The sequence below is a fragment of the Belonocnema kinseyi genome, chromosome 6 (assembly GCF_010883055.1).
Source record: "Belonocnema kinseyi isolate 2016_QV_RU_SX_M_011 chromosome 6, B_treatae_v1, whole genome shotgun sequence".
NCBI classification, from domain to species: Eukaryota; Metazoa; Arthropoda; class Insecta; order Hymenoptera; family Cynipidae; genus Belonocnema; species Belonocnema kinseyi.
This window is the reverse complement of record NC_046662.1, coordinates 42,783,328-42,796,005: the sequence shown is the minus strand read 5'-3', so window position 1 is coordinate 42,796,005 and position 12,678 is coordinate 42,783,328. Positions and strand designations below refer to the sequence as shown.

Below are 12,678 nucleotides of genomic sequence, written 5' to 3'. Positions count from 1 at the left end.
TAGGTATGTACTTAAATCGAAGGTTTCAAAAAGTTTAGAACCCGGATATCTGAAAACACATAAATATTTTTCTTGCAATAAGCCTTCTTGATATACGTAATTTATGAATTTGTAGAGGGAGAACCTGGGTATAAATTGACTAGAATTTTTCTAAAAATCATCAATCAGAAAAAACTTTCTACAAGAAGAAGTTTCTGATTTGGCGAAAATGAAGTTCGCCTTTGCTGCGCTGCTGTTTGCCTCTGCGGTTTTCTTTAGTAAGTGTCAGTAAAACGTAATATTTCAAAAATTTTCCCAGTGCGATTCAACTCTATTTCGAATTTTATTTATTTTAAAATTAATTAAATGTGCTATTGTTGACGAACCATTGCATAAAAATTTTCCTAACCACTTGAATATTAGGTATTAATTAATTAAAAATTGGTGTTTCAGTATTTTGCCTCGATGTTTATTGCTTTTCAATAACCTTCAGGCATGATTTTTAGTTTTCTTTTTTCTGTAAATTGAAGAAAACTCTAATATATATAACAATTCTTTTTAAATTAATTTATAACCTTCTAAATTCATTACATTTTTGTGACTTGTTATAGAATTAGGTTCAGCCTCAGTACCCTGTACTCCTCAAGGTTACAGTGTTCAATATGGATATACAACACAATCTGGTGACTGTGATCAATCTTCTTTGAGTGGACAATCAGGACTTTCTGGATATGCATCAGCATCAGCCCAGGCATCAGCTAATGCGGCTGCCCAGGTAGGCGGGCAAGGAGCAGGGCAAGAAGGTTCTCAATCAGGAGCACAAGGAGTATCTCAAGCAGGAGTAGGAGGAGTATCTCAGACTGGAGGACTAGGAGTATCTCAGACAGGGGGGCAAGGAATAACCCAAATTTATCCGATTGGACATCAAGGAGTATCAGGATCAGGTCAGGCAGTAGCAGCAGCGCAGGCAGCAGCAGCAGCTCAGGCAGCAATTCAAGGTCAGACAGGAGGTCAGGGATCTCACCAGACAGGAGTACAAGGAGTATCTCAGACAGGAGAGCAAGGAACAGCCCAAGCAGGCGGACAAGCAGCATCCCAGGCAGGAGGACAAGGCACATCTCAGGCAGGAATGCAAGAAGCACACCAGACAGTGGTTCAAGGAGTGACTCAGACAGGAGGACAAAGCACATCCCAGGCAGGATTGGAAGGAGGACACCAGACAGGAGTACAAGGAGTATCTCAGACAGGAGGGCAAGAAACAGCCCAGGCAGGCGGACAAGGAGCATCCCAAACTTATCTGAGTGGACATTCTGGTCTTTCTAGATATTCAGGAATTTCTGGAACGCAGGCAGAAGCATCAGCTCGAGCTCAAGCAGCAGCTAAAGCTCAGGCAGCAGCTCAAGCTCAGGCATCAGCTCGAGCTCAGGCAGCAGCTCAAGCTCAGGCATCAGCTCGAGCTCAGGCAGCAGCTCAAGCTCAGGCAGCAGCTCAAGCTCAGGCAGCAGCTCATGGTGCATCTCAAATTTATCCGAGTGGAACGTCAGGGATTTCTGGAGATTCAGGATCTTCTGGATCCCAGGCAGCAGCAGCAGCTCAAGCTCAGGCAGCAGCTCAAAGTGGATACCATACATATTCGGTTGGACAACCAGGATATTCTGTATATTCATATGGATCACCAGTGCAAGGAGGATACCCGGGAGCGTATGGATGGAATGCACAGTATTCCTCAGGTGCACATCAAGCATCTCAAGCCGCATATCAAGCCGGATCTGCGGCTGGATGGCAAACACAAGGAGTAGCGCCAGTAGTGCCAACTGGTTCCGCATGCTATCCCAATTGTTAATCATTTAACAAATGCTATACGATTGGAAACAGACAAAGGAGCCAATGGTTCATCAATAAAATTAAGCTAACATTAAGAAGCGATCTACACAAATAATTAAACTTGCTAATTTCCGCACTGCAAGTGCTCTATGGTCGCCTATTTGTGTTTGTTTAGTTCAGTCGATTATCGATTGGCTGATTTAACTGTTTTTGCAATATTCGTTATTTTAAATATGTTTAGCCCTTGTTTTATTCTTGTAAATAAATACATGGTCTATTGGAATTTTTTTTGCTTGTAAGCCTTATTTCGTTGTCTCTATACTTACGTAATATAGTATACCTATTTCCAGTTATTCGTACCAAAATGGGTCATTTATACGTAATCAAAGAAAGCAGTTATGTTCAACCATCGCGTCTTTCAGAACAGTTTTTAACACTAAATACACACAATATTGTTTAAAAAATATTTGTATTAAAATTTCTTGGTACCACTTGAATCATGATTCTATTTCCCTAGAACAGTTTAGCCGAACGGTATTAAGGCTAATGTTTTTCTCACGTGCTTTCTTATTCCATGACTTCAGGAGTGAGTAATCGGGATGGATGAGATTTAATGCATTTTGCTCGCGTCTGATATTGAAGACAGGAACAAATGATTCAGCATCCTCCTCTGCTGCTTTGCACAGAAACGCTCCTTTGTCCACTTCTTCGTGCTTTCTGACCAACTTAAGAAAAGGGCCTCGTCCATTTGCTCTTATATCTTCTGTACCCAGAATAATCCTGTTCTAAAGACATTCAAGATTCAGCATTCCGCAATTAACATGACGGTGTGAAATGTCGAATTGCACAACAGAAGACTAAAGTTGCATGCTTATGTTCGTGTACATAACCTTTCTATATAAATGGGGAATAATAACATCCCGATATAACATATAATCTTCGTTTTCTTAAACATGCATTGGAATGCGCCTATAAAAAGGTATCTATGCATTTAAGAGTCCCAGGTTAAGAGCATGTTATTGATGTATAGTGTCCGCTACACTATTACGCCTGTATGTATATTCTCTCGGAGCCATTACGCGACAAACATGAACAATGTGCTATAAGTTTTGGTAGTACCAATGCTGTCCTGAGTCTCAATGATGAACCCTTCCATTTCTCGATACAGAACGCCATGTCCCATCTAAATATTGGATGGCTTACTATCTACTTTATGTTGATCTAACGTTTCCGGCTGCTCACCATGGATGGATTTCTGTCTCCATTATGTTTCCAATTCATCTGCGGTTTCTGCCCTGATATTTAATACCTTCTCTTAAGACAAATTCAAGGGAATGAAGTCAAGCTCCGCTTTACAGATGATGAACTGAGGCACGACATTCAGCTTGCTTTTAAAATAGTTTTGTAACTGTATAATTTTTGACTTAGACAGTTTTTGAAAGTGGGTAGATTTTGGAAAATGTTAGGACTTCAAGCAAATAGGCATGTGGTGCAAAAGGAAATGCTTGCTTGTAGTCAATGTATTCCATACGCAAGTGCCTTTGATGTTTACGAGCTTTAGTTATGACAACCACGTTTAAAGTGACTAGGTCTTTACTGCCTTGCGAGTTTTTACAACATCCTTCTTGTTCTTGTGTAAGATGTCCTTCTCGTCACAGTGAGAATGTGCAGTACGTTATCTTTAAATATAGCTGTACAGCACGAATAAATTGTTGGAAGACAGGCTATTTTTTGACATTCTGGTGGATTTTGATCGTCTGGTTTTTTAGACAACACATACTTAGTACTCAGGAGCATAAATTCTGGCATCAGATCTAGGTGTTTGATGATCTTCTACAAAAAACACCTTGCCAATTTAGGATGGACACTCTTCGAGTAATCGTATCAGTAGTTGTGCTCCAGGTCCGGATCTGATGTTTGTCAGCTGCATTTAAAGGTTATTGCTAGCTCTTCCCTTCTCTATTTGGAACTACACAGCATCTAACTTGCTTCTGTTTGTTTTTCCCCAAACACCCGATCAATAGTTAGTCATGTATTTCAATGGAGGGACTTGGGTGTCTTGCTGGTTATTTTGCTTGACACTAAGTACACGTTAGAATCTTTTCTCACCTGCCTAAAAGGTTCCATTTTGTTGCCTTCTTGCACTGTTTTTTTGGTGTGTAAGCAGTCCAGGAGAAGAAACATCAAGTCTCCGCCTTTGGGAGTCTATAATCTTGTTTAATATTGCTGGTGCTAATTTCTGGATGCACAAAGGATAGATGATTTTAGTAATACGGTTTACCAGCTTCTTGGTTCCATTTTATTTTTTATAGTAACTTGATTGACTCAATTTGCTTATTGATATGCTGACATCCATATCCAACCTGATCTTTAATCGTTGATGTCGGTCCCTTCTTGAGAAAAACACTGAATTTGTAGGTCTAGTTCTACGGACTTGTTGTTCAGGTGTTTTATTAGCGCATGCAGATCATTAGTGATTTTCATCTTGGGCAGGAAATGCCTTTGTGTTGATTTTACATGTTTGAAGTCTAGTAAAGCATAAACTAAATTCCTTTTAAGGCGCTGTAGTTTTTCTTGGATTTTGCTGTTCAAATCATGGTAATTAATGTCCGGATGTGTTTCTAGTTAATCCGGTACTTTGTGTTCATTATTGCTAGCACTTAGCTCCTGATTTTCATGTAAAAAGAGTAAATGATGCTCTCTACTCGCAATATGGCAACTTTTGTCTACCAAAAATGAAGGCGCATAACATCTGTATCAATACGTTAAGTCCATTTTAATCGCTTTGTCGTTAAGTTATTATTTGATTCGTTTGTGTCTGTTGTTATTTCGAAACTCGATATTCTGCTTGCGCATTGGTCATAATTCTCGAGTATACACTCCGGGAAGCCACTATATAGAGATCCGAAAATCACAATAGAGATCACTATAGGGCATCAATATTCGTAATGGAGAAAGCCGTAATAGGGATCCAAGGATTCATCCTGGGAAACCAAAAAGGAAACCTATATGCATACTGGAGTGTGATTTGTAGGTTTTTATATTTCATACAAACACTAGTTCAAATGACAATGACTGAGACCAATGATTCAAAATATTAATTTTGTTTTCATTATACGGTGAGAGGCGAACACGATGTAGCACGTGTTCAGCAATATCGCCTTCTGAATTACGAATTTCGAGCTTCCACCTCTTCTCTCAGGCTTTTTAGTTCTTGGCCCCTCGGATACGAGTTACAGCAGAGACGGAGATGGATATAGTATATATTCCAGGCCTATGAGTACGCCATATGCTACCAAAACTTCATATTGTCATTCATTTTCGCGATCGCTTTCTGAAATATTTGCAGTCTCGCTGGCAAGACCATGAGCCTTTTTTTAAAGATAATCAATCACCTCGTCTAGGCTCATAGATTTTAGTTAACTGATGTTATGTGGGGGAAGAATCTCCAACACGTGGCAAGTCAGTTTCTGAGTCCTTCTACCCTTTTGAAATTGGTACAACCATCCCAGTTTTGCTGTTACTTTACTAACCTCGATTTGAAGTCGAAACACAGTAACAACAAGTGTTCAGAGTGATACCGAAATCAATATAATTTTCGATAGGCCACAAAATTGATACCGAATTCAAGAGCATTTTGATCTGCTGGAGTGAATTATTGACTTTAGAGATCGTAATGATTTGATTCACGATCATGCATGAAGTCAAACCAAGACTGATGACGTTCTAAGAGTACTTTAGCTCATATGCAAGCTTGTTACGGTTTCTGATCGTGCAGTGTACTTAAGCAGTTAAAAAACGAAATCTGATATTAGAAAATATCACCAGTTAAGTGTAGTTGTCATTTCCGTGCAGTCAGATACGACTTTTAGCGAACATGCAAGATTCTGTACCTGCAGTAAGCGCATATCCTGCTGCAAGAACAGAGGCAGTATTTAGATCTGCAAGCCGACAAGTAACCAGATAAGGTCCTAGTTTACTCTAAATTTCAGAAAACTGCTTCTGATCGATAGTTTCTGATATATGAACTCTAGCATAGGAAAAGTTAAGCACACCTTAAGACGCAAGCTTTCCTCGTCAATCTATTTAATGAGTTCAGCAGGAGCAGGGACAGATGCCGGTTGCAGTCGCTCTGTTACCTGTTTTTCAATATTAATTATTTCGCCCTCAGATATAAGGTGGCGCCATCTCATGGATTTTAATTGATCAGCAAGTTGTTGTTCAGTAACTCGGTGGGCCAGCTTGAGATAAAAACCTGCGAAGAGACGATGTTGTTCGCTTCTGACGCCCCCCCCCCCTGATGTTGCCCAAAATTGATCCCGCTTTTATCTTGCACACTCTGGTGTTGATCACGGAATGCAGTTTCAACCTTATACCTTATTCGGTTGATGGTTATTCTAATGAGGAGGTTTTTATCTATAATCTGACGCCTTCGTTTCTCAAGGTCATCTCGGGATACAGTTCTCATTTCCAGGAAATTCGCTATAAAGTTTTCATGAAAGGCAATCCCGTCAGAAGAAGTTGCGTTCGCTCTAATCTCGTATTCAAATTAGCAGCGCATCAAGTTCTCATCATGATGAGTTTGAAAATTGATGCGCTGCGAGATGGATGCAGAAACCGGTCATCCTTGGAACGCTTTATGTCCTTAAGGTAAACGTTAGTTTGGCAGGCTTGTCGCCATAATTTCACCGCTAAATTTAATCACTCATTTCACGGTCGTGATACGTGGCCATAGGTGTCATTCATCGTGGTTTAACTGGGATACGGTGTCATCTTTAGATAACAGTTGCTCCCAGTTTGACCCTGGAGTGGTTTTTCAAATTTTTTTCATTGTATAACTATATAATCTTGTCCAAATGTTTGTAAAAAATTAAAGAATTATTAACGTTTACATTATTTAAAGAATCCGTATTATTATCAGAAAATGACAGAATTCCTTAACCTTTAAACAGACTAGATGGAGATATTACTTTAAAAAATTGTAATTATATTATTTCTTAATAAAGATATTCTCCTTTAACTCCGCTGGAAATAGAACCACAAAACTTTTGATTGCCGGTCGGGTGGTTTCTCCTTAAGCTACAAGAGAGATCTAGAGAAGAATTCTTTTTGAGAAATGCACGCATTATTATGCCAGATGTTAACAGTCAATTTTTTTAAAGAAATCTATATTAAGTAGGGTCAAGATATAGAGAAAGGGTATTTTTGTCAAAATTTCTCCAAAGGAGAATTTCAATTTTTTTGCATCAGGATTCATCTTCAAGAAAAAATGGGAAATTTTAATTTCCTTCAAATAAAAATTGAATTTTTCGAGAATAGGTTTTGCCACAAGTTTTTTTTTAATTAAAAAAGCTGTGACCTAATATTTACCAAATATAATAATTGAGAAATTAATGAAATTGCGTTAAACATAAAAGAGATTAGTTGTTTTCATACATTTTCTCTGTTTGTATTGTATTTATTCCACTTACGATAATGAGATTGTCAATAAAAATTCATAAGACTAAACATAATTTTTAAATAAGAAATTTTAAGATAGGATAATAATGTTTGATGGATTGTTGCACATCTGTTAGAACTTAACTCTCAGATAGAAAAATTCACAAAAATTTTTCAACCTGTAATGCGTGAAAAATGTAATTTTTATAGAAGAAATATGGAAATGGACTGTTTTTAAGCTAATTTTATTTGCATACACATTTTTTTGAGATTTATATAATTTTTCAGTATATCAGGAAATGAGGAAAATTCCCTGCAAAAATATTATGCTGATAAAATTCATGTTAAACAGAAATCTATATCTATTATAGATTCAAAATAATTTTTAATTTACTGAAAGCGTCAAAAATCAAAATAATTTTTTTTGCTTAAATTTGAAGATCATTACATAAAACTACAATTTTGTGTAGTTTTTAACCTAAAGATTTTTTAGGCACCACTTGAAATCATCCGATGAAGTTCTTCTACGTGTCACACTTCATTATTCTACTTATATTTTAAAAATTCTAAAATTATTTTCTATGGGGACCACAGGTTAGGATAAACCTGGGGATCAAGTAGAATTCAGATGTTTTGAAAAAATCGTTAAGAAATCAGAAAGTTGAAAAATTTTGAATTTTGTTCATACCGTTCATTTGGGGTTCTTTGATAAAAATATCCGAAAATTAAGATCCTGGTCTTTAAATTATAGTGATCAGTGAGAATAAATTTTTTTTTGCAGTTGCTTCCACCTGCGTATTATTTTTGTAGTTAAAAATTGTATTACTAATTTGAAGAATTTAATAATTTTGTTAAACGGTCTTCCATTCAAAAGAGAATTCAATTGTTTCATTGAAAACACGACTTTTTTGGTTGGATATTTAAATATCTCTGGAGAAAATTAAAATTTTGTAAACAACTTTTATTTACTTCTGAATTACACGTTTTTTATTGTAAAAATTAATTTGTTTTACGGTTGGAACATCTGTTATAACATTATTTGCTGAAAATTCAGCTTTTTGGTTAAAAACGGGACTAATTTGTTGTAATTTGTTTTTTTGTTGTTAATTTTTTCATTAAAACTTCAACTTATCTATCTTTTGTTAAAAATTCAGCTCTTTCGTTATGCAATTCGTTTATTTCTGATTTCTTTTATAAATTAATTTATGTGACACAAAAATTCAACTTTCCAGTAGAAGCTTTCATATTTCAGTTAAAAATTCATCTGTTTCGTTGACTGTGTATGAGTGCAAAAACATGCAAGCAATTACTTCATAAGAGGATAAGGTAAGGTGAAAAATATTTCTCAATACTTCTTGTATTTTTTTTTATCAACCAGGAAATTTTAAAAACTTCGTGGAGGTGAAGGTGAGGAACTATGGTCCAAAGGCTATTCACTGATCTTATTGACAACTTTCGCAATGTTGCCTTCATGTTCTTTAAATAAAGCTAAAAATTGTACGCAATCGTCTTGTATTAAACTATTTTATTTTTCATATTTCATATTTCCTATTTCTATCATTCATTTTCAGTCATTATTAATATGAACGGCTCTTAATAAATTCATATATTTTCCCAAAAAGATGTGTAGCTAGTAATCGCAAAATAAAAAAAATAAAATTTGTAGGGAAATTGTCATATTTTTTAAACTAATTATAAATAAATATAAAAAAGTTTTTAAAATATAAACAAGCAATTAGAAGTTCACCTAGAGTGTTCATTTTTTGAAAAAGATTAATCTGTATGATGCAGGAACATGTTGATATACAAATTAGATTAGTCGATTGACAAATAAAAGAACTTACTATAGTTACGTTAAAAATTAAGATTTGAGGAATTTTTAGAATTTCTTTAAAACTACAATAACTTCTTTTCATTTTTGTCTGAATGTCTAATTATACTTTTTCGACTTGTTTTTTCCAACCTGTACATCAATAATTCGAAAATAATTTGTGAAAAATTGGCATTTTTTACTGATACAGTTTCCAATGTTCCAATTGTTACATACAAATTAATATAAAACTTCATCTATTTTTTCTATTTTATTATAATTAATAATCAAAACTTTATGAGATTTTCTTTTAAACTATTGGGTTCGACAACATTTCTTAAGAACCAAGATCTTGGGGTATGTTCTAAGCTTGGATCTACTATTTTTTTAGGAAAAGTTGTTAAAATTATTTTAAGTGATTTTTTGTAATACTATATTTTACGTTTTATTGAATGCTACCGTAATTCGATAATTTAGTTATTGGGAATTGCTCAAGAGAGGGTAACACAAACTTTAAAATGAATTTGAGGACTTTCCCTGCTAGGGTATGTTTATCATTTAAATTGTGAATTGATTTCTGACACAAATAGTATAATAGAAAAATTTCCTGCGATTTTGATTATTACGAAATGTTAATTTCTTTGATTGAATGTTTAAGGGATGCTAAAGCCTTCCTCAGAATATAATAAACGATTTACTTAGCTAGGATATTGTGTTTACAATTATAGTAAAGTGATTTTTAATGCTACTACTACAAGCAAAACTCTTTTGTAATTTTTCTTATTAGGGCATGTCATTATCCTCGGTTGAATCTTCAAGGGATGCTTAAATAAACGTAAAAATGAATTTAAACATGTTTGCAATAATACATGTTAGAATTATATTTGAAATTCATTCTATCTATGTTCAAACCTTTAAGGGATGTTAAAACAACCCTCAAAGATTTTGTAAATACAAAATCGACTCGCTTATATGCAGTTTATCAGGGTTTAGTGGGATATAGTAGGTATGTACTGAAATCGAATGCTTTAAGACTTTTAGAACCCGGATATCTAAAAATAAATATTTTTCTTGCAATAAGTGTTCTGAAGCCAGGCACTTTATCATTTTGTAGAGGGAGGATCGGAGTATATATTGGCAAGAATTTATCTAAAAATCATCAATCAGAAAGGATTTCCTACAAGAAGCAGTCTTCGGATTTGGCGAAAATGATGTTCGCCTTTGCTGCGCTGCTGTTTACCTCTGCGGTTTTCTTCGGTAAGTATCAGTAAAACTTAATCTTTCAAGAGTGTCATAATTTAATATTATTTGAATGTGCCATTATTAAGGAAAAATTGCATTAATATTTTTGAACGACTTTGATATTACATATTAATTAATTATAAATTATTGATTCAATATTTTGACTTGTTATTTATTGATTTTCGATAACATCACATTTTTTCGAAATTCATCACATTTTTTTGGGCTTCTTACAGAATTAGGTTCAGCCTCGTTGCCCTGTAATCCTCAAGGTTACAGTGTTCAATATGGATATACAACACAATCTGGTGACTGTGGTCAATCTTTTCCGAGTGGACAATCAGGACTTTCTGGATATGCATCAGCATCAGCCCAGGCATCAGCTAACGCCGCTGCCCAGGTAGCCGGGTACGGAGCAGGGCAAGGAGTATCTCAGGCAGGAGCACAAGGTGTATCTCAAGCAGGAGTATCTCAGACAGGAGGGCAAGGAATAACCCAAATTTATCCGATAAGCTATCAAGGAGTTTCTGGATCAGGGCAGGCAGCAGCAGCAGCTCAGGTAGCAAGTCAAGATCAGATAGGAGGTCAGGGTTCTCACCAGACAAGAGTACAAGGAGTATCTCAGACAGGAGGGCAAGGAATATTCCAGGCAGGTGGACAAGGAAGATCACAAACTTATCTGAGTGGACAATCAGGACTTTCTGGATATGCATCAGCATCAGCCCAGGCATCAGCCAACGCGGCCGCCCAGGTAGCCGAACACGGAGCAGGGAAAGGAGTATCTCAGGCAGGAGCACAAGGTGTATCTCAAGCAGGAGTATCTCAGACAGGAGAACTAGTAGCATCTCAGACAGGAGGGCGAGGAATAACTCAAATTTATCCAAATGGCCATCAAGGAGTTTCTGAATCAGGTCAGGCGGCAGCAGCAGCTCAGGCAGCAAGTCAAGGTCAGACAGGAGGTCAGGGATCTCACCAGACAGGACTGCAAGGAGTATCTCAGACAGGAGGGCAAGGAATAGTCCAGGCAGGTGGACAAGGAACATCACAAACTTATCTGAGTGGACAATCAGGACTTTCTGGATATGCATCAGCATCAGCCCAGGCATCAGCCAACGCGGCCGCCCAGGTAGCCGGGCACGGAGCAGGCCAAGGAGTATCTCAGGCTGGAGCACAAGGTGTATCTCAAGCAGGAGTAACTCAGGCAGGAGGACTCGGAGCATCTCAGACAGGAGGGCAAGGAATAACCCAAATTTATCCGATTGGCCATCAAGGAGTTTTTGGATCAGGTCAGGCAGCAGCAGCTCAGGCAGCAAGTCAAGGTCAGACAGGAGGTCATGGATCTCATCAGACAGGAGTAAAAGGAGTATCTCAGACAGGAGGGCAAGGAATACTCCAGGCAGGTGGACAAGGAACATCACAAACTTATCTGAGTGGACAATCAGGACTTTCTGGATATTCGGGAGTTACTGGAACGCAGGGAGAAGCAGCAGCTCGAGCGCAGGCAGCAGCTCAAGCTCAGGCAGCAGCAAAAGCTCAGGCAGCAGCTCAAGCTCAGGCAGCAGCTCAAGCTCAGGCAGCAGCTCAAGCTCATGCAGCAGCTCAAGCTCATGCAGCAGCTCAAGCTCAGGCAGCAGCTCAAGCCCAGGCAGCAGCTCATGGTGCATCCCAAACTTATCCAAGTGGATTATCAGGACTTTCTGGATATTCAGGAGCTTCTGGATCCCAGACAGCAGCATCAGCTCAAGCTCAGGTAGCAGCTCAAGCTCAGACAGCAGCTCAAGCTCAGACAGCAGATCAAGCTCAGACAGCAGCTCAAGCTCAGGCAGCAGCTCAAGGTAGATACCAAATCTATTCAAGGGGAAAACCAGGATTTTCTGAATATTTGACTGGATCACCAGTGCAAGGAGGATACCCAGGAGCATATGGATGGAATACACGTTATTCCTCGGGTGGACAACAAGTATCTCAAGCCGCATATCAAGCCGGATCTGCGGGAGGATGGCAAACACAAGGAGCAGTGCAAGCAGTGCCAACTGGTACCGTATGCTATTACAATTGTTAATCATTTAATAAATGCCAAACGAACAAAAAAAGATAAATAAGCGAATGCTTCATCTGTAAAATTCGATTATTGATTTACTGATTGAACTTTTTTTGTAACATTCGTTATTTTGAATGTGTGTAGCCCTTGTTTTATTTTTGAAAATAAAAACATTGTCTATTACCAAGTTTTTTAAATTTAAGGCTGATTACACTGTCCCTTTACTCAAGTAATAAATGCCTAATTCCAGTTACTCGTACAATAATGCTTTAATTATACTTACTTAAAGAAAGCAGTTGTGTTTAACTATCGCGAATTTCAGAACAGGTTTCAACTGAAAATA

At 37.2% G+C, this 12,678-nt stretch overlaps 1 protein-coding gene across 1 annotated transcript; it reads left to right on the top strand.

The window, feature by feature from the left end:
• Positions 1 to 208: 208 nt before the first annotated feature.
• Positions 209 to 12,356, top strand: LOC117175359 (spidroin-1-like). Its single transcript, XM_033365067.1, is given in 6 exon segments — positions 209 to 257; positions 591 to 1,213; positions 1,303 to 1,615; positions 1,659 to 1,796; positions 10,220 to 10,309; positions 10,531 to 12,356. Coding segments are annotated over 6 exon segments (3,039 nt in total).
• The last annotated feature ends 322 nt before the right edge of the window (positions 12,357 to 12,678 follow it).